The following is a 20,349-nucleotide window of genomic DNA, read 5'->3' as shown; positions in this document are numbered from 1 at the left end:
TTGGTGGGTCGGGACAGCTCGCTCCTGCTTCCAGGGATGCTTCATGTGGGGTTGTTAACCCACGGGGGATTTTTACCCCGTGTTTATCAACCCGCAGCCTCCAGCCTTAGGATTTCGCTATGGTTTTGTCCACCCGAGAGAATTTTCCGTGTGCATTTGGTGCTTGCAGAGGGGTTTAATGGAGGGTTATCAATCCGTGGGGTGTGTATCTGTGTTTATCCACCTGGAAACCCCGGATTTGGGATTTCCCCGTGTTTGCATCCACCTGCGTGAATTCCCGGTGTGGATTTGGTGCTCGCAGAGCTGTGAGAGGGAAAGGTTGAGTGAGAATCCCTGGGTTTGGGTTCGGAGCTGTTAAATGTCACCTCTCAACCTCCTGATGTGGCTTCCCCGTGTCCCAGCTCCACTTACACCCTCGGACACCGCGGGACAGGGACCCACGGACGCCTCCCCACGCAGGGTGGACTCGCGTGGCCTGAGGAACGTGGCCCAAAATATGGCGTGGGTGCAGCTGTGGGGAGGGTTTGGGTGTCAGGAGGTGTGTGGGTGTCAAGAGGGTCAGGGTGTGGAGCTGTGGGTGTCCACGGGGGAAGGTGAGGGTGACAGCGAGGTGTTGGGTTTTTATTTGGGGGGGACACAGTGTAGTTGTCCACGAGGAAGGTGGTGAAAGGGGCAAATCCACGCGTGTGTGGGTCTGGAGTGGGTGTTGGTGTCCACGGAACAGGTGTCCAAGGGGAAGGAGTGGAGGTCAGTGTGGGAGGAGTGGGTGTCAGTGTGGGGGGGGCGAGTGGGAGGAGCAGGTGCGTGGGGAGGGGGAGTGGGTGCCCGTGGGGGTGAGGACGAAGGTGTGAGGGTGGGTGCCAGGAGCCAGCAGGGAAGGATGAGGGGGGGTCCATGGGGGTGTCAGTGGGGAAGAAGGGGTGTCCGTGGGGCTGTAAGGAGGGGTCTCCGTGGGGGTGTCAGTAGGGAAGTGTCCGTGGGGAGGAAGAGGTGCGGGTGGGGATGTCTCTGGAGGGCAGGGGGGGGATGAGGACAGCCCCCCGCCACCCCCCCGCCTCCGCTTTGCATAGGAGCGCGTTCCATCCCAGCCCACCTCGCCCTCCATATAAAGGGGAGGGGGCCCGGCAGTCGCCACCCCGGCCTTTCGCTAGCCACCCCGGCCCGGCAAACCTTTCCCATCGGCCTTGCCATGCTCCGCAGCCCTCCGCGTTCCCGGCCGGACCCCCCTCCTTCCAAGACCCCTTTCCACATCGAAGCTCTCCTGGCCCGGGACCCTCCGCGCCGCGGCCCCGCAGCAACCCCCGTCCCACCGCCCCCTCCCCGCTGGTCCCCGGCCGGGCCGGGTCCTGGAGCGGGGCTGGGGGCGATCCCCGGCGGCTGGGGATGGGGCTGGGGCTGGGGGGGTGCAGGTGAGCAGGGCTGGGGCTGGGGGGTGTCCCCGGCTTGTTCCAGGGTGGGGGGTGGGTGGGTAAAGGGGCAGGGGTGGGAGGGAACCTGGCAGGAGGGACTTGGGTGGTATCAGTTGGAGAGGAAAATTAAGGGTTTGGGGTCAGGAAAAGTTGATTTATTTTTTTTTATCCCTCCCCCCGTGGATGTGGATTTATTTCTGCAGCTTCTCGACCAACCCCATGGGCTGTGGGGAATGATGGAGGGGGAGAGAAGAGTTTCCTCATCTCCTCAAAGTTTCCCCTCTGCTCTGAGCCAGGGGGAGAGTTGGGGGGGTTCAACCTGGAGAAGAAAAGGCTCCAAGGAGACCTCAGAGCACCTTCCAGGGCCTGAAGGGGCTGCAGGAAAGCTGGGGAGGGACTTGGGACATTCTGGAGGGATTGGATGAGGGGGAAGGGTTTCCAGGTGCAAGAGGGGAGATGGAGAGGAGATCTTGGGGAGAAGTTGTTTGGGGTGAGGGTGCTGAGCCCCAGGGTGCCCCCAGAAGCTGTGGCTGCCCCATCCCTGGCAGTGTTGAAGGTTGGATGGGGCTTGGAGCACCCTGGGCTGTGGGAGGTGTCCCTGGATAATCTTAAAGGTTCTTTCCAAGCCAAACCAGTCTGGGTTTCCCTGATCTTCTGTAGTGAGGGGTAACTAATATCATCCATTTACCCTCCATGTGAAGTGAGACCCAGAATGACAACCTCCAGCAGGAGCTCTCAGGTCAGGGACAGTCCCACCACCTCCATTTTCAGTGGTGTTTTGCACATCCTGCCATTTATTTCTTTTTCCATGTCCTGGAAAGGCCCCAGGGTGCCCATGCAGAACCCAACCTGCTGCCCCCTCCCACAGCCTCAGCCCCAAAGTCATTTCCCCACCCTTTCCTCACTCCTCTGCTCTTGGTGGGTTCTCCCTTCTCCCAGATCTGCCCTCACCCAGCTGTCGTTTTGCTCCCTGCAATGTTCCACTGGCAGAAGCCAAACTTCTGAGTGTTTCACACAAGGAAAAGTTGATATTTTTAGTGTAAAACCTGTATTTTTAGGACTGGTAAAACCAACACGGGGTTGGTGTGTGGTGTGTGTAATCCCTCTCTGTTCCCTCACTGAGGAGCACTGCAGCTTTTTGTAAGCAAAACGTTTGTTTTACCCAAATCCCTCTACTGGGAATATTTTTTTCCTGAAGCTGAGTCTCTTTTTTTAGCATTCAGATCCTGATCTCATCACTGCCCAGACAAAGCCTGGAGCTAAGCACACGTTTTACTCCTCTGAGTAACTCTTGATTTGATCCTGGGAGCTGGAATAGTCAGATACCAAAAGCATTTGCTGCTCCTGATCTTGTTTTAACTACTTAGCATAAGTATTTAATTTGTTGTGTCTTTTACCCAGACAGGAGCTGCAGAGCTGTGGGTTCATCCTTTGTGTTATGTCAGAATTTACACTGAAAATATTGTTCAGCAATTTGCAAAGCCTCAATCCCACCAAGCAGCTGGTGATTGAAATGACAACTGCTGCTATTCAGGTGCACAAAAGAAAAAAAAAAAGTATTAAAAACCGTGATGGGTGAAATTGTTTTAATGATGCAAATTGGGGCTGTTAAGCTGTCAGGTCTCCTTCCCACAGCTTCAACACACCTGGAATTGATGCACAGTGACTGAAGTGAAGTAGGTTGAGGTGCCCATTTGTGCCTGGGGAAGATGACAACATCAGTCAGGAAAGGAGACACAAAGCAGGGGGTGTGAATCCGTGCCATTATTTCCATAAAAGCTGCTTTGTTAGGATATATCCCAATGGTACCACCAGATAAGGAATGCCAGACTGGTTTGGGTTGGAAGGGACCTGAGAGCTCAGCCAGGGACACCTCCCCCAGCCCAGGGTGCTCAGCCAGGCTGTTAGTTCTGTCCTTATCTGGTTCTGAGGATCTTCAGGACTGGACTTGGATCCTTGGAAGGGTTCTCCTGGCACCCAGAGTGCTCGCCCATGCTGGAAGGTTTCACTGGAGCCTTTCTTGGGTTTGGAACAGGAGTGGAGTCTCCAGTCCAGCAGCTTTTGTCCCTCGGGTTCTTCACACTCAGATGTTGCAAAGCTCACACTGATGTTCCTCTGGGTGTTTTAACTCCAGAATGGATGAAAAGTTTGGGTTTTTTTTGCCTGGATGACTGCAGCCCCTTTTAGCTGAGGTATCTCCACGCCTCCTGGCAGTGAGTTCTGGCTGGTGGGAAGGTCCTTCTGGAGGACAGAGCCAGCTGGGATGAGCCCTGTGGCTCCTGGGGGATGGTCAGGGGTAGACAGCTCTGCTCTCAGGCTGGTGCCAGCTGGCCCTGTGGAAGTGCTGGTGTATTGTATGGTAATTAAGTAATTAGGGTTATCACCAAGCCAGAACTAGATAGGAGACTGAGACCAGATCCACTTGTTGGTCCTGCTGATCCCTCTGCACACCAGGAACTTCAGGGATTGTTCAACCTCCTGAGACCTGAGGTCCAGGATGAGAACCTGCCCTAGGGCTGGTGACTCTTGTCCTCATCAAACCAGTCCCACCAGCTCCAGTATCTTATCCTGGACACTGGATGGTGAGGGAAGGGTGAAAAGCAGGGGCTGGCATGGGGAATCCCCCCCCCTCCAGCCTTTAGATGTTAGGGGGTTTCTTGTGACAGAAGAGATAGGATGATTTTTGTTGTTGTTGATCAGCTCTTGGTGGATTTCATTATTCTCCTACAAAGATCCTGCACAGCTGGAATCAAACCCTGCTTACCTCCTCCAGTGCTGACTGCCCCAGGTTCCACCTGTGGGTAGCACCACAGAACAGGTTGGGAGGGACCCCCTGAGATCATTTGGCCCAAGCTTTTAAGGGAAAGGGAACCTAGATGAGATGGTCTGGGCAGGGAGATCCCTTATTTTCGTTTCGGTGCTATTTCTGATGTTCTTTTTGGGGCCATTTCATTCAGTAGTGCAGAACGTTGCAGAGCAGCTGCATTTGGGGTTTGGTTGCAGCTGAAGCCAGCTGGGCTTGGTGCTTCAGCAGGGCTGGAGGAATCACCCCAAACGTGCAGCCCACTCCAATCTCTGCTGCTTTCTTGCAGGGCTGGAGTTGTCTCACTGTGTAGGGACCAACTCACTGGGTCCAACCATGCCTTGGAGGTCTGGAGGGCCCTGCAAGATGAAGAGGGTCCGAACAGTTTTCAAACCAGAGCAGCTGGAGAGGCTGGAGCAGGAGTTCCTCAAGCAGCAGTACATGGTGGGCACAGAGAGAGTGGACCTGGCTGCAACACTGCATCTCACAGAGACTCAGGTAAGGACAGGGGGAGCTGGGGAGGCAGCAGAGATCTTGGGGCTGGGTTTGGTCTGTGGTGATTCCTCTGCTGTGGAATTCTCACAATGGAAAGTGAGCTGTGGGACGTTTTGTTCCAGAGAACACTGAAGCCATGGAGGGATGCAAGGCAGATTGAGATGGTCTGTGGTTAAGGTCCTCTTCTCGATCCATGAGTTGGAACAAAAAGCATTTAGGAGCACAAACCTGTTTGTGTTGAGAGCTGAACAAATATATCCACATTGTTATGATTCTCTGGAGACATCTCAGAACCACAGAATTCCAGAATGGTTGGGGTTGGAAGGCACCTTCAAGATTATTTAGTTTCAACCCCCCTCATGGGCAGGAACACCATCAACACATGCTTGAGGTGTCTTTCTTTGACACTGAATCTATATTTTTTTTTTCTCTTCCCAATAAGTTTTTGTCCCTCCCACTGAAGCTGCTTATTTATTGTTGAAAAGAGACAAAAAAAGCCCACCTGGATGTGTCCCTGTGTGACCTGCAGTAGGTCACCCTGCTCTGGCAGGGGGGGTTGGACAAGAAGATCTTTTGGGGTCCCTTCCAACCCCTCACTTTCCATGATTCTGTGGCATTATCTTCCATGGTGGATCCAAATTCAGATGGGGAGACTCAGGGTGATTCTCGGGAGTCAGGCTGGGTGTGAAGAGCACAGGGGTAGGTGAGGATCTCCTCCTCCTGCTCTCTGGAAGCTGTGGCCCCAGGGATGGGTTTGTGGGAGCTGGAGGTGGCACCTACTTTATTTCCCCATGGCCAGAACCTCTTCTCTGCAGCTGCCTGGTCCTTGCTGCCAGCACCACTCTGTGTCAGCACATCCCCAGTGTCTCCTCATGCACCATGCCCAGGAAGAGAAGGGTGACACCCCTCTCTTTAAGGGACATGCTTTTTGGGGACAATGGCCCCTCTTGGAAAAGGGGTTCCTGGAGATGTTGGATGAAGCTGTGGTGCTGTTTTCCTGCCAGGTGAAAGTTTGGTTCCAGAACAGGAGGATCAAGTGGAGGAAGCAGAGCATGGAGCAGAAGGCAGCAAAGCTGTCCCAGTTTGGGGTGATCCAGCCTTCCACTGCTGACTCCACAGACATCAAGGAGCAGGAGGAGGACACGGTGGATGTTGAGCTTTGAAGAGGGGGGACAAGGTTCAGCTGCCACCACTGCCTCTTCAGCCACGAGGATAAAGACACTGGGGATGCTGACAGGTTTTTGGGCCAAGTGAGACATTCCTTATGCTCTCCATCTGAGAGTTGGGAGCTAGAGGACAACCTGCAGCTGGAACCCCAACAAATGATGGCTGGGTAGCTGGCCGCTGTAATTCCTGGGGCTTCATCACCAGCCTGGCTGTCCTGGATGGTGCTGTAGTCATGGTCAGGTGTGTGATCTCCTGGTTGGACACACACAGAGACTTTTCAGCAGTGACAATCAGATGGTGTCTGATGGCTTTGATGGCATCTGGACACGGGGTCACTTGTGGCTGTGTGCTCCTAGGAGGGAGATCTCTGCTGGGAGGAGAACCAGCCCTAACTGTTTGTTTGTTTCTCCTGGCCAGCTTGACTTGATTGTTTTTTTCCAGCTCAACTTGACTCCCATTTTTGATGCTTAGATCACAGCAAACAAACAAAACCTCTGTGAAAACTGGACAGCCCTTTTGCTCCCACCCTCAGACTTGCAATAACGTGAGCAGGGGCTGATCCTGCCCCTGGGACACAAGTGCCTCCTCTTGTCCTGTGCCTTGGTGTTTCTGTGCCTTTTGGGGTTGTTTTTTTTTTTCCCAATCCTGGAGTGCAGAACCTGGTGGGTCTCTGCCTTCTGGCCTTGCCTTACACCACCAAGGTGTGTGTATGCAGCAGGGAACAAGGCCCTTGGGCTGGCTGAGGTGAGGGGGGGGATTGTGACTGTTGTAAGGAAAAAAAACCAACCCAAAACCAGCTTTCCAACACCTCTGGTGCTTCAGAGGACCCCCTGCCCCTCATCCAGATGTGCTGGTTCTGGCCCAGGCAGCAGCTGCTCTGTTCTCTCCTCATTACACATCCAGGTGCCATGGGAAAAGGCACCTGGAGTGTTGGGCCAGGACATCTGGAACCCCCTTGTTCAGCCAGCAGTTGTGTTTCTGGGGCTGGGAAGGCTTGGAGGGGTCAGGACTCAGTTCCTGACCCTCTTAGGCCAGGCTGTCACCACTGGGGCTGTCACCTCACCTTCCCCTCTCTGCCCAGTGTGCCAGGCACCACATCCCACCCATCACCTCAGGGTAATTTATTGTGTCTGACCTAGAACACTGTATATCACTTTACTCTCATGTTGTTATTTATAGAGGTAATATTTTTGTTTTGTTTTCCCTCTGTAATAAGTGTCATTTATTTATTTGCTTTGCTTCCTAATAAAAACGTTAGTGTGTTTCAGAAAGAGAGATGGGACTGGCTGAGGGTTGGGCAGCTCCTTGGTTTCTGAGCAGGCAGTGATGCCTCCAGTGGCTTCTTGCCCCACCAGTTTCAAGGATGGGTGATTTTTTTTGCTCTGTTTCTGAGGAAATGGAATAGAGAAAAAAATGGAGAAAATAAATGCACCTTTTCCTCCTCCCAATAAAACTCCTGTTGTCAAAAAGTGATAGCCACGTTTCCAAAAGCAAGTCAAGAGAGGGTGATTTCTTCTCAAACCGGTGTTTTCTTCTCAAAAAGGTGATTTCTTCTGCAAAAGGTGAGGTTTTCACTCCTGAAACACCAATGCAAACTTGAAAGAAGGTTGTTGGGTTGTTTTGGTTTTTTACCCCACACTTCCGTGTTTTCTGGTAAACCCCTGTGCTTGTGTCAAGCTTGGAACATTTGGAGTGGAGCAAGAACAGCTTTTAAAAGGATCAGCTGAAAATCTGTCAAAAAAACCCCAGAAGGAAAAGGCATTTCCAGCTACACCTTTTAATTTTCAATTTAAATTATTAACAGAAAAAAAAACAAAACCAACAAAACCACAATGTATTTTAATCTTCCCTAGAAGTTTGAGGGTTGGTTTTTTTTTTCAATAAGCTGATTTGGACAAAATACTTGCTAAAAAAAGCTGAGTGGGGTTTTTTTTTTTAATTTTATGACCCCCTACCATGTGTGAAAGATGAGTTACAGACAGGTGGTGGAGTTTCTATCTCCAGAGACACTTCAAAACCCATCTGGACACCACACTGTGCAACCTGTTCTAGGTGAACCCCATCCAACCCCTAAGATTTTGTGGGATTAAACTACATTTCTAGGATGAAATGGTTCTGTATGGAGTCACCTGGTTCTTGTGAGGTGCTGGGCTTTGGGCTCCTGGAGAACCAGAACCTCCTTTTACAGCTGGGATGTGGCCAAACTATCCATGCAACCCCAACCTGGTGCTTCAGCCAACTCTAAGCCCAGGACAGGGTTCTCCTAAGTGCTCTGCAAACCCAGAAGGAGAAGCAATTCCAGCCCAGCTTCACAAATATTTCCAAATTAAAAGAGGAAATATTTTAATAGGGCTCAATCAGAGATGTGAATGATGCTCTCAAATGTTGCTGGCTGTGGCTGTGATTCAAGCTGGCGTTTGATGAAGCGTCCCGACATTTAGCACCAAAAAAAAAAAAACCCAAACCTGACGAAACCAGAGCATAAAACGCTGTTGTTACGATGAAAATTATTAGTGGGAAATACCTGAAATCGAGATGGCAGCAGTGCCCCTCTACCCGCACCTCGCTCCTTGCAGAGCGGGCATGGCGGGGAGAGGATGCCAAGAGCTTTATCCCCCCGCTGTCGTGTCCCAGCCACGAGCAGACAGTGACATCTAGTGACACTAGGAAAAAACTACAGAAAACTAAACCCCAACAGCCCCGCAGAGGAAATTTATCACGCAATTCCCTCATCCCGCTGCAGCCGCATGCTCGATGGAGAGCGGGGATGCGAAGGCTGACCGCAGTAGCGGTGTGAATTAGAAAATAGAACTAAAACCGCGGTTTTGTAGGTTTGGGGCATCTCGGAGAGATTAAAAGGAGGTAGCGAGGGTGCAGGGGCCACCTTAGCGTCTTTTGAAGGGTTTTTTTTGGGTCAGTTTCGGGTGCGCAGGGGGAGCTGGCGACGCCTCATTGCCCTGTGAGGGGGTCCCTCGCCTTGCCACCTGACAGGGGTATGACGGTTCTTTCTCCCGGGGTCGTACGTTTAAAAAAAGAAATAATAATTGCGAAGGGGCAGCAAAACTCCTGTCTGGGTTTCTTTTCTTTGCGCGTGTTTGCTGAAGCGCCTCAGCCCCGTTTTGGGGGCTTTTCGGCGGTGTTTTCCAAGGGTGGCGGTGGGCTGAGGGGAGGGCTAAGATGGCGCCCGGGTCTGAGGTGGGTTCTGGGGAGAAGGGGGGTGGGTGGGTGGGTGATGGCGGGCGCAGACCCCACAGCGAGGAGGGGGTGGCAGCCATCTTCGTGCGGGGCTGTGGGTGAGAGGGGCGGAGGAGGAGGAGGAAGAGGAGGAGGAGGAGGAAGAGGAAGAGGCGCTGCCCGCCCCCGGCGGGTCAGAGCGGGGAAGTCGCCGCCCGAAGATGGCCGCCGCGGCGGGGGACGTGTGCGGGGCCGCGGCGGGGCTCCGCGGCGGGGCTGGGTCCGCGGCTGAAGCGCGGTTCATCAGCAGCGCCAAGGTGAGCCCGGCAGCGGTGTGTTCCTCCCTTCCCTCACTCTGCAGCAGAGACAGTTTTTGGGGTTAAAAACAGAGGGAAAAAAAAAAAAAAAAGGCTGGGCGAGGTGGGAGCGGGAGTACCCGCAGCCTATGGGGGGTTTCGGCTTGGGACGCGGTCACCCCCCTGACCCACGGGTGTCCCTCGGCAGGGAAAAGGTTTGTTTGCCACCAGGAATATCCGCAAAGGGGAAACTGTGTTCGTGGAGAGGCCCGTGGTGTCGTCCCAGTTCCTCTGGAATGCTTTGTACAGCTACCGAGGTGAGGGGACAGGCGGTGGTGGTGGTGATGGTGATGATGATGATGGTGGTGGCGGTGGCGATGGTGGTGGTGGTGGGGATGGTGGTGGTGATAGTGGCGGTGGTGGTGATGGTGGCAGTGGTGGCGATGGTGATGGTGGTGATGATGGTGGTAGTGGCGAGAGTGGCGATATTGGTGGCAATGGTTGTGGTGGTGGTGACAATGGTGGTGGTGATGGTTGTGGTGGCGATGATGGTGGTGGCAGTGGTGTTGGTAAGGGTGATGATGATGCTGTTGGCGTTGGTGGTGATGGCAGTGATGGTGATGATGGTGGTGGGAGAGGTGATGGCAGTGGTGGTGGTGGTGGTGGCACGTCCCTGTCAGCTCTCCCGGCCAGGTGACAGCTTGCCCCCAGAAGCTGTGGCTGCCCCATCCCTGGCAGCGTTGAAGGTTGGATGGGGCTTGGAGCACCCTGGGCTGGTGGGAGGTGTCTCTGCCCATGGCAGAGGGGTGGGAATGGATGATCTGGATGGTCCCTTCCAACCCAAACCATTCCGTGATTCCAGTGCAGTAGATGCAGTCTGGAAAGAGAGGGGTTGGGTGTTGAAACAGCAGCAGCAATGTTCTTTGCTATGGCTTGTTAAGAGCCTGATGCCTCCAGCTTGGAGATGGTGTTGGCAGCAGTGTCTCAGGGTGGTGTCTGTCTGTCTGTCTGTCTCCTGGCAGCCTGTGACCACTGCCTCAGGGCTCTGGAGACAGCGGAGGAGAACGCGCAGCGGCTGCTGGGGAAGAGCTCCCTGGTGCTGCCTCATCCTGAGCAGTGCAGCACCCGGAAAGACCTCCACCAGCAGTGTCCCCGCTGCCAGGTATGGGGCTGCTGGCTGGCACTGAACCAGAGAATCAGTCAGTCAAGTTGGAAAGAAGCTCTGAGATCAGCAACTCCAACCCTTGATCCACTCCCCCCGTGGTTCCCAGACCATGGCGCTGAGTGCTACATTCAGTCTTTCCTTAAAAACCTCTAGAGATGGAGAATCCACCCTCTCCCTGGGCAGCCCATTGCCATCACCCTCTCTGTAAAGATTTTTTTCCTAATATCCAACCCAAACCTCCCCTGGCAGAGCCCATGCCCTCTTGTTTTACTGAGGGAAGAGCCCAACCCCCCCCTGGCTCCAACCTCCTTTCAGGGAGTTGCAGAGAGTGATGAGGTCTCCCCTGAGCCTCCTCTTCTCCAGCCTCAACACCCCCAGCTCCCTCAGCCCTTCCTCACAGCAATTCTGCTGGATCCCTTCACAGCCTCCTTGCTCTTCTCTGGACCTGCTCCAGCACCTCAAGCTCCTTCCTGAGCTGAGGGGCCCAGAACTGGACACAGGACTCAAGCTGTGGCCTCCCCAGGGCTGAGCACAGGGGCAGAATCCCTTCCCTGGACCTGCTGGCCACGCTGTTCCTGAGCCAGCCCAGGATGCCATTGGCCTTCTTGGCCACCTGGGCACACTGCTGGCTCCTGTTCAGCTTCCTGCCAATCCAGACTCCCAGGTCCCTTTCTTCCTGGCTGCTCCCAGCCACTCTGTGTCCGCAACATGGTTGTGGCCAAAGTGCACTTGGCCTTGTTGAACTTGAGCTCTTGTTGGGCTCACCAGCTCCTTTGCAGCATCTTCTGCACCCCACGAGGGGTGTCTCTGCCTTTCCTGTGTCATGATAGCTGAAGAGTGGGGGCTTTGAGGGGGCAGAGCTGTGATTACGACCCCCTTTTCCTGCTGCTGTGGGATGCCAGGTGCTGTGTCCCTCTCTCCAGGTGACATACTGCAGTGCTGAGTGCAGGCAGGCTGCTTTGGAGCAGTACCACCAGGTCCTCTGCCTTGGCCCATCCCGTGATGACCCCACACACCCTCTCAACAAGCTGCAGGAGGCATGGAGGTAGAGGATAGAGGACTGACCTCCTTCTTGTTTGCTCCACAGGTGGGAGGGGGTGGCAACCCTGGACTGGGTGGCACTGCCTGGGACCAGGGCTGAGGATATTCCTTGCTTTGCATTGCTCTGTGGGGTGGCTGGAAAGTGGTGGTGGTGGTGATGATGACAAAATTGTGCAGAGAAGTGAGAAGCTTCTCCCAAACCCCAGCTCTTGCCTGAGCTTTGTGTGGGACCAGGGCTCTGGTTTAGCAGAACGGAGGGAGATGATTTGTGTGGTCAGAACAAGGCTGCTCCTTGCCCTGACCTGCTCTGGATCCCCACTGCCTGCTTTAGGTGTGAGAGGTGTGTAAAAGGCCTGACCACACGGATGGCAGCTGCCTCTCCAGCTTTTTATTTCCACACCAGTGTTGATCTGCTCATCTCTTGTCTTCATTCTTCTCCCCCAGGAACATGCATTATCCCCCTGAGACTTCCAGCATCATGTTGATGGCCCGGATGGTCGCCACTGTCAAACAGGTACCCTGCAGTTTGGGGCCATGGGGTGTGGTTTCCTCATCCCATCGGGGATCTTATTGCCAAAAATTGTTCTCTGGCAAGAAACTGGGTCCTGCTTCAGTAGTTCAGTATCTACTGGTCATGGAGACAGCAGGGAGCAAAGGAGGCTCCTGTGTCCTAAGCCAAGTGGGTTTTATTTTCTATACCAGAGTAGGGCAGAACCTTTCCTTTGGTTCTGCTTCTTTGACCTGGCTTTCTCTTCATTTATTCTGAGGACAAACTGCCCCTGTGGAGCTGCTTCTGGTGGTTCTTGGTAGCAGGCTGGCTACCTCAGAGCTCTCAGGGCTTGTCCTCTCCTGCTCTCTCCTGGCTGAGGGGCAGAGCAGTGTCATTGCAGTGCCTTTGATTCCTTTTCCAGGCTAAGGACAAGGAGTGGTGGATCAAGGCCTTCTCCCAGTTCTGCAATAAGACAGCAAATGAAGAAGAGGAGATTGTGCACAAGCTGCTGGGGGACAAATTCAAGGCAAGAGCTTGGCAGTGCTTGGAGGTGCTGAGTCCCCCTCTGCCTGTGAGCCCAGTACAGCTGGGGTGGGAGACACTGGAAAATCCCATGCTGGGAATGGGAAGGACAAGGAGCCAAGCTCCTGGGCTTTTTATCCTCTGCTGGACTCCACCATCAGCCTGGCTCTGACTCCCAGTTGGGTTTCCCCACCCTGACACTGTTGTCATCTCCTGCCAGGGTCAGCTGGAGCTGCTGAGGTTGCTCTTCACTGAAGCTCTTTATGATGAATATCTCAGCAGGGTGAGTTGAGCTGCCTCCCAGCTAGCCCAGGAGCTGCCACCCTCCTCTTGACACCAGCCCCCTTGAGTTGTGTCTGCCCCAAAGGCCAGGGCTTCCCCTGGGACTCTGCCCCTTCCTTGCTCCCTCCAAAGCTCCCTGTGGGATTTTGAGGTGCTTGCAGAGTTGGGGGTGCTGCTGCTGCTGCTGCAGGGGCTCAGCTGCTTTCTCCTCTCCCTTCTGCAGTGGTTCACTCCAGAAGGCTTTCGATCCCTCTTTGCCCTGGTGGGGACCAATGGCCAAGGCATAGGAACCAGGTAACAAGGGGGCTTTCTGGGGGCTCCTTGCAGCATTCCCAGCCTCTCAGTCCACCAGGACCTGGGCAGGGGTTGGGTTCAAAGCAAACCTGAAAGCCAGTCCTTCATCTCAGCTCTGTCCAACCCTTCCACGTCCCTCTGCCAAGACCTTGGCCACTCAGAGCCACCCAGTTGAACCCTTTAGGTCCCCACTGTGAGGTCCCACCCTGTGCTGACAGCAGGGGAAGGACTGTAGGGGTGTCCCTCTGCTTCCCCACAGCTCCCTCAGCCAGTGGGTGCACGCCTGTGATGCTTTGGACCTCCCCATGCTGCAGAGAGAGGAGCTGGATGCCTTCATTGACCAACTCTACAAGGACATTGAGAAGGGTGAGGCTCTGACTGGGCACTGTCAAGCAGCAGTGCTGGGTCTGGCAGAAAGCTGGAGACTCTTCCCAGCCTTCAGGGAGTAGGAGAGATTCCCAGTAGGGCCTGGGAGTTCCCAGTTTCCCTGCAAGCTGTGCCTGCTGCCTTCTGCTCACTATGTGGACAGGACAAGTCCAGGTTTGTGGGCAGTGTGGCCTGGCTGAGCTGCTTCTAACCCCCCTCTCTGTGCTGCAGAGTCAGGAGAGTTCCTCAACTGTGAGGGATCAGGTCTCTACGTGCTCCAGAGCTGCTGTAAGTAACACAAGAATCATAGAATCATACAGCAGGGGTTGGAAGGGACCTTGCAGATCATCTGGTTCTAACCCAGGAGAGAGGAAACCAGGTTCCAAGAACCAGGAGGAAAAATGAGTAGTGAGGAGGGAGATGTCCTGGGCTAGTTTGGCTCACCTTTTCCTTAAAGGAAACCTTCTCCTTCTGGAGAAAGGGATTTGTGCTTGACATATGGGGTGGGATGGGGCCTGGCTGCACTCCCAGGCATCTCACCTGGCTCTGGAGTGCTCAGTCCTGGCTTGGATGGCTTTGTGTGTTGTGCAGAGACCATCTCCAAGGTGGAGGCATTGTGCTGCCCTGTCCTTAGCCAGGCTGTGGCTCTGGGCCACACAGAAAGGCAATCACCAGCCCCACAGAGGCTGTGTGGGGTCTGTGCCTCTGCCTTCCCCTTCCTCTGGACACCCCCTTGCAGCTACATCCCATCTTCCCCACAGGTAACCACAGCTGCATCCCCAACGCTGAGACATCCTTCCCAGAAAACAACTTCCTCCTGCATCTGACAGCTCTGGAGGACATCGAGGCAGGAGAGGTGAGACAGCAGGGCCCAAAGGGACCTGGGGTGTGACATTTCACCTTGGCAGAGGGGATTTTTCCTCTAAAAACTGCAAATTGTGTCCCCACCAGCCCCGTTACCTCCCACGTTGTCCTGGCAGATGAATTGGTGCCTTGTTCTCTGTTTGGGGGGTGTGGGTGTACCCAGAGCCCAGGTTTCTGCTGGTCTGGTGCTAACAGAGGTGCTCAGGGTGTGTGGGAGTTGAGTCTCAGCCCCGGGTGGGTTTCTCTTTGCTGCCAGGAGATCTGCATCAGTTACTTGGACTGCTGCCAGAGGGAGAGGAGCAGACACAGCCGCAACAAAATACTCAGGTGAGGGCTGCTGGGGGGACATTCCACCCATCTCCACACCCCACCAGGGCCACCTCCCCACCACGGGGCCCTGTCTGTGTGGTGCTGTGTGCCCTGGTGTGTGCTGTGTGCCCTGGTGTGTGCTGTGTGCCCTGGTGTGTGCTATGTGTCCTGGTGTGTGCTGTGCTCCCAACAGAGTGTGGAGGAGCTCCTGGTGCTTTGGGGCTCCTTCCATGCTGCCATCAGATCATGGAGGACTCTGAGGATGGAGCTCCTTGTGCTCCTTTCTGAGTTGTAGGCCTACAGATCAAGGATTTGGGTGCCCCCTTCTTGCTCTGCTCTGCACTTGGTTCTTGCAAACCTTTGTTTCCTTGTGAGGGTGCTGAGCCCCTGGGTGCCCCCAGAAGCTGTGGCTGCCCCATCCCTGGCAGTGTTGAAGGTTGGATGGGGCTTGGAGCACCCTGGGCTGGTGGAGGTGTCCCTGACCATGGCAAGGGGTTGGATCTTGATGATTTTTAAGGTCCCAACTCAAACCATTCTATGATTCTATGTTTTTAAGATCCTTTCCCACCCAAACAATGACTCTCTGATTCTCTGCCCTTTAGGGGTAGGGTTTCCTCCTGATGGTCACCATCCCCCCATCCCATCACACCTCCAGATTTGAGGACTCCCCCTAAATGATCTTGAAGGTCCCTTCCAACTTAAACCATTCTATGATTCTATGATCTTTAAGATCCTTTCCTACCGAAACAATAATTCTTTGATTCTCTGCCCTTCCAGGGTAGGGTTTTTCCTCCTGGTGGTCACCATCCCATCACCCCTCCAGGTTTCAGGACTCCTCCTCAGCCCGCCATGACCGAACTCACAAACTTCTCTGGGTTTAGGATCTTTAACCCTTTCCTGGCTGCTCTGTCCCCAAGCCCCCTGCCCACCAGCAGGGTTGTCCCTGTCTCAATGCCATCTCCTCTCCCTCCTTCTCCCTTTCCCTAGGGAGAACTACTTGTTCACCTGCTCGTGTCCCAAGTGCCTGGCGCAAGCCGACGACGCCGACGTGACCTCGGACGAGGAGGAGGAAGGGGAAGGGGAAACAGATGATGCTGAGCTGGAGGATGAGATGACTGATGTTTGATCCTGAGCCCGTGGAGAGAAAGAGGAGAAGGGAAGGGATGGGACCTGGGTAGGGAGGTTCCTCCGAGAGGCAGCAGCTTTAATATTCAAAGCAGGGTTGTGTTGTGGGGTCAGGGGGCGGCGGGGGGGAGCCGGAGGCAGGCCCTGCTCCCCTCTGTCCTCTTTGTGTGTGGCTGTGTGCGTGTGTCAGGCTGTCCCCATCCTCCCTGGTGGCCCCACTGCCACATCCCAGTCCCCAGAGGGGTTGGCTGGTGTTTGCAGGGAGGGCTGGAGGAGAGCAGGATCTGGCCAGCCAGGTGTAGAGGACACCATGGTGGGGTGGCCAACCCTGTGGCCACCTCCAAGGCTGCTCCTCCGTGTCTGTGCCGGCCGTGGGCAGGGAGGAGTGTGGCCTTTCCTGCCCCCCAGGAAGGAGGGGAAGGTGTGTGAGTGTGTGTCTGTGTGTGCTTGTGCACGAGGGGAACTATTTAATGTCTGTATTAGCACTATCTACACCCCAAGGAGCTGGGGTCCTCATTTATTCTCCATTCCATGCCTTGGCTGGGCGAGCACCAAGGGGCAAAATGCTGTTGCAGGTGGGACAGAGACACCTTCATGGTGGCTCTGACACCCTGAGTCCTTTGGGGGAGAGGGGCTGACCCTGGCAGGTGCCACCCTCCCACCTTGTCCCCATCCTTCACCTGATACCAAGCCCCATGCCTGGGGGGCCCATTCAGGGAGGCCACTGCTAGCCCAGAGCCCACACAGGTTACTGTGTCCTGTCAGCAAAATCACCATCCAGAACCCAAAAGGATGCTTTGGGTTTTGCAGAGAGCGAGCCATCCCCCTGGGAGGAGGGTGCAGGGACAGGGTGTGACACCCTGTGTGACCCTGCAGTGAGCAGGATGTCACCAGCAGCAGGGGTGTTGTCATCTGTCCCATGCTGGCAGCCACCTGTGGACCACCAGGAGGGAGAAGATGGCTCCAGGCCAGGGACAAGCAGCAACTGGGGATACACCCAGGGGTTATTTTCCTCCTCTCTTGGATTTTTGAGGAGCTGTTTTCCTGCTGCTCTTTGCTGCTTCCTTCAGGCCTCTGGTGGTTGGACTGTGGGACTAAGGGTGACAGTGTGGATGGACACCTGACACTGCCATCACTGCCAGCCCCTCACCTCACTGCTTGTCCCCAGCCCTCCCGGGGCTGTGTCCCCTTCAGTGTTCTTAATAAACTGGTGAGCAGTGGAGCTGTGTGGTTGGTGTGCATGGAGGAGCTGGAGGGGGCAGAGATGAGGGGCTACCAGCCCAGGGCTGCTTGTGGTGGGGATGTGGGGGCCTGGGGACACCCAGCAAGGTCTGAGCTCTGGGTCTGTGCCCTGCCTGTTCCTGGGGATGGGTGCCAGAGCATCCTGTGAGGCTCTTTCTGCCCCAGGGTGAGTGGTTCCTGCTGCACAGGGATCTGCCCCAGCTTCAGGAGACACCTTGGGAAGATCACTGGGGAAAAAACCATTAAGAGGTGGGGTGGAATTTGTTCCCTTGGGTGATGAAAAAAAAAAAAGACAAAACTTCTCTTAAAACTTGTTCAGACTTCATTAATTCAGACAAAAATATACAGCTGGTGGGTGAGCCCTGCCAGGACAGCCCAAACCCGTGTCTCTCCCATCCCTCTCAGCCTACATCCCCAGAACCCTCCAGATTAGCAGCACACATTTCTGGTGGCATCTTACACGTCCTTCAGATGTTTCTCAGGGAAACACTGACTTGCTCTGGGCCATCCCCCCCACCACCACTCCCAGGAAGTCTCTACAAAGGGTGCTGGGTGCCAGGCTTGAGGTTGTCCCCCTGGGTGCTGGTGTTTGCTCTCCAGCCAGCAGGAGGATCTGCTCCTTGCTGAGGCTGATGAGGTTGGGTGGTGGGATCTCTGACTTCTTCCTCAAACCTGGTCCCTGGGGCCAGCTCCTGGGATCCACCAGGAAACCCTGGATCTGCTGCAGGTTCCTGCTGCTACCAGAAGGTCCAGGGAGGCTGCATCATTTCATAGGTGGGGATGCTGGTGACGTTGACAGGAATGGAGATGACAGCCCAGGGGAGCCCGTGCTGCTCCAGGGAGCGTCTGATCATGTACCTGGAAAGGTGAAGAGGTGACAGGCAGGGGTGAGGTGGAAGTGAAGCCCAGACACCAGCATGAACCCCAAAACAGCTCCAAGAGAAACTGCCCATTAATTACAGAACCATTCTGGTTGGAAAGGACCTTCCAGATGACCCATGAGTCCAACCATCAGCCCTACACCACTCCAAATCTGGTTCACCGAGGACACGCTGCTCACTTCCTTGTTTTGTGAGCACACTTGGGAAAACTGGGAAGATTTGTGGGCGCCTCCTGGCCATGGGCACTTACTTACCCATCCCTGCCCAGCAGGAAGAGTGCAGGGATGTCAGCTGTCCTCCTGGTGCTGTCCTGGATCATCTCGATGTAGAAGCTGTCGTTGTCGTAGGCGTTGTCCGCGATGATCACGGCGCGGCCGCCGTGCTCCTGGATCACTCGTGTCTTGGAGAGGAAGGAGCAGCCCCTGGGACACAGAGGGACAAAACTCTGGTGGCCACAGACAGATCTGCAGCAGAAAACTCCCCTGGAGATGGCCCAAACTGAGGACTGTCCCCTCTGCTCCTCTGCCTGTCCCCAAACCTTGCTCCTCTCTGAGGCTGCGTTCGCAGCACGGCCCACACAGGCTCTGCCACTTTCTCCTAAATTAAATTAAATTAAATTAAAAGAAAAGAGGAATGTTTCCAGCTGGCTGCAGGCTGGTTTCTAAGAGACTCAACGTGGGAAGCTCTAGGAGCTCATGTTTTCCTCCTGTAAGATGTGAAGTCCCAGGGAGAAGCTGGAGGTGATGGTGAAGCGTGGCCATGGTTCCTCTCACCCTCTGTGCCATGAGCAGCCCCCCCCTGCCACAGGGTCCCCCCCAGCCACTCCTGTGCCACCAGACTTACCCTCTCTCCACCAAGGCGATCTGGTCCTGGATGAAGACACCATTGTTCAGCTCTCCACAGGCTTCAGGAGGATCTGCTGGGACCAGGTGGATCTGGTCGTACCTTGTGTTCTCGGAGGAGAGAAGCAGGGGTGAGGCAGGGGGGAGCAGGGAATTTCCCCCCACACCCCCACCCTGGCTGTCCCCACTGTCCCCTGCCCTGCTGAACCCCCTCCAGCCTCTGTTTTGGGGGAGATTTAGGGCTCCCACCTGCTGGTTTCCCCTTTCCAGCCTCTGTGAAGCCACCACTCAACCCCGTGCCTGGGTGTGGATGTGACCACAGGGCAGGGAAACTGAGGCACGGCCTCCTCTATCCACACAAATACTCCTGGGGAATGTATTCCCCAGCAGAGCCACTCCTGCCACCCCATCCCAACCTCAGGGTCATTCATTTGGTTTGCAGACCAGCTGGTTTATCTCTGGGACACCCCTGTGACACGTGGAGGAGGGGACACGTGCTCCCTGGAGGGGCTAAAAAACCCCTCTGAGATCCAAAGGGGAAGCTCAGGGAGGAGCCAACAGCTCTGTTTTTTATCCAAGGATCCCAAACATCATCCCCAGAGTGGAGAAACATCAGGAGAGAGAGACCTGAGAGAAATGAACTGCTTCACACTTACAAACACCCCCCCAAAGTCCTTGGCTGGGGTGGCAGTGAAGATGTAGCGGATGTCCCCGGGGCTCAGCACTTGGAAATACAAATATTCATGGATGCGTAACCCTGGGGGGGGGCGTGGAGAGAAAAACAAAGGAAAAAGTCCTGAAAAAAAAAAAAAAAGAATAGGGAAAAATCCCCCCCCCCGCTGCCCCTCCTCAACTGCACCACCCTGGAGGGGGGGAACGCAGCCTTTGACCATGGCAGGTCCTGGAATGGGGTGAAATCCACCTGGATTGGGATGCAGGAGGGGGAATGAACCGGGATTGGGGTGTAGGAGGGGACATGCACTGGGATTGGGATGCAGGAGGGGGAATGCAATGGGATTGGGATGCAGGAGGGAGAATGCAATGGGGTTGGGATGCACCGAGGGGAAATGCAGCCAGAGCAGGGTCCGGGAGGGGAAATGCCGTGAGATTGGGGTGCAAAAAGGGGAACCGCATCCGGATCGGGGTGCGGGAGGGGAGATGCAATCGGGGCAGGGTGCGGGAGGGGAACCGCAGCCGGATCGGGATAAAGGAAGGGGAAGCGCAGCCGGACCGGGGTGCAGGGAGGGGCAAGGCATCGGTGCCGGGGTACAGGGGGGTTCGGGGGTGTGGGTCCGGGGGTGCCGCCCGCACTCACCGCGGGCCGGGCAGGAGCAGAGGCAGAGACAGAGCCAGAGCGAGCGGCGGAGCATGGCTGCGCCCGGCTCCCCGCAAGCCCCGCCCCCGACGCGATGCCATTGGCCGCGCCCCCTGCGCCGCGCGTTCCTATTGGCCGGCGCAGCCATCAATCTCCCGGGTGACGGTCGCGGAGGCGGTCGCCCCCTCCCTCGCCTGTCAGCTCGGTGACCGCTGCCCGGCCCAGCGGGACCGCGCTGTCCCCTCACCGGCCCGGTCCGGTAAAGCT

General features: G+C 55.4%; 3 protein-coding genes across 3 annotated transcripts; 2 read left to right on the top strand and 1 right to left on the bottom strand.

Moving 5' to 3' along the window:
* Nucleotides 1-1,189: 1,189 nt before the first annotated feature.
* On the top strand, nt 1,190-5,870 carry LOC103531240 (homeobox protein not2). The gene is made up of 3 exons (XM_030450916.1): nt 1,190-1,409; nt 4,502-4,710; nt 5,712-5,870. The coding sequence occupies exons 1-3, from the start codon at nt 1,190-1,192 to the stop codon at nt 5,868-5,870; spliced, it is 588 nt and encodes a 195-aa protein (XP_030306776.1).
* Nucleotides 5,871-9,250: 3,380 nt separating this feature from the next.
* On the top strand, nt 9,251-17,015 carry SMYD5 (SMYD family member 5). The gene is made up of 13 exons (XM_030450823.1): nt 9,251-9,365; nt 9,553-9,661; nt 10,367-10,506; nt 11,433-11,554; nt 11,995-12,064; nt 12,462-12,566; nt 12,783-12,845; nt 13,068-13,138; nt 13,398-13,504; nt 13,736-13,792; nt 14,266-14,360; nt 14,625-14,695; nt 15,665-17,015. The coding sequence occupies exons 1-13, from the start codon at nt 9,270-9,272 to the stop codon at nt 15,801-15,803; spliced, it is 1,245 nt and encodes a 414-aa protein (XP_030306683.1). The 5' UTR covers nt 9,251-9,269; the 3' UTR covers nt 15,804-17,015.
* A 328-nt stretch (nt 17,016-17,343) lies between these two features.
* PRADC1 (protease associated domain containing 1) lies at nt 17,344-20,245 on the bottom strand. Its single transcript, XM_030450414.1, has 5 exons — nt 20,083-20,245; nt 19,424-19,524; nt 18,769-18,878; nt 18,180-18,347; nt 17,344-17,902 (listed from the first exon to the last, which is right to left on the bottom strand). Exons 1-5 carry the CDS (start codon nt 20,228-20,230, stop codon nt 17,782-17,784), a joined length of 648 nt encoding a protein of 215 aa, XP_030306274.1. The 5' UTR covers nt 20,231-20,245; the 3' UTR covers nt 17,344-17,781.
* Between the last annotated feature and the right edge of the window lie 104 nt (nt 20,246-20,349).

This window comes from Calypte anna, chromosome 4B (assembly GCF_003957555.1).
Source record: "Calypte anna isolate BGI_N300 chromosome 4B, bCalAnn1_v1.p, whole genome shotgun sequence".
Classification (NCBI taxonomy): Eukaryota; Metazoa; Chordata; class Aves; order Apodiformes; family Trochilidae; genus Calypte; species Calypte anna.
The sequence above is the reverse complement of the archived record's forward strand: the minus strand, read 5'-3'. Positions and strand labels throughout refer to the sequence as shown.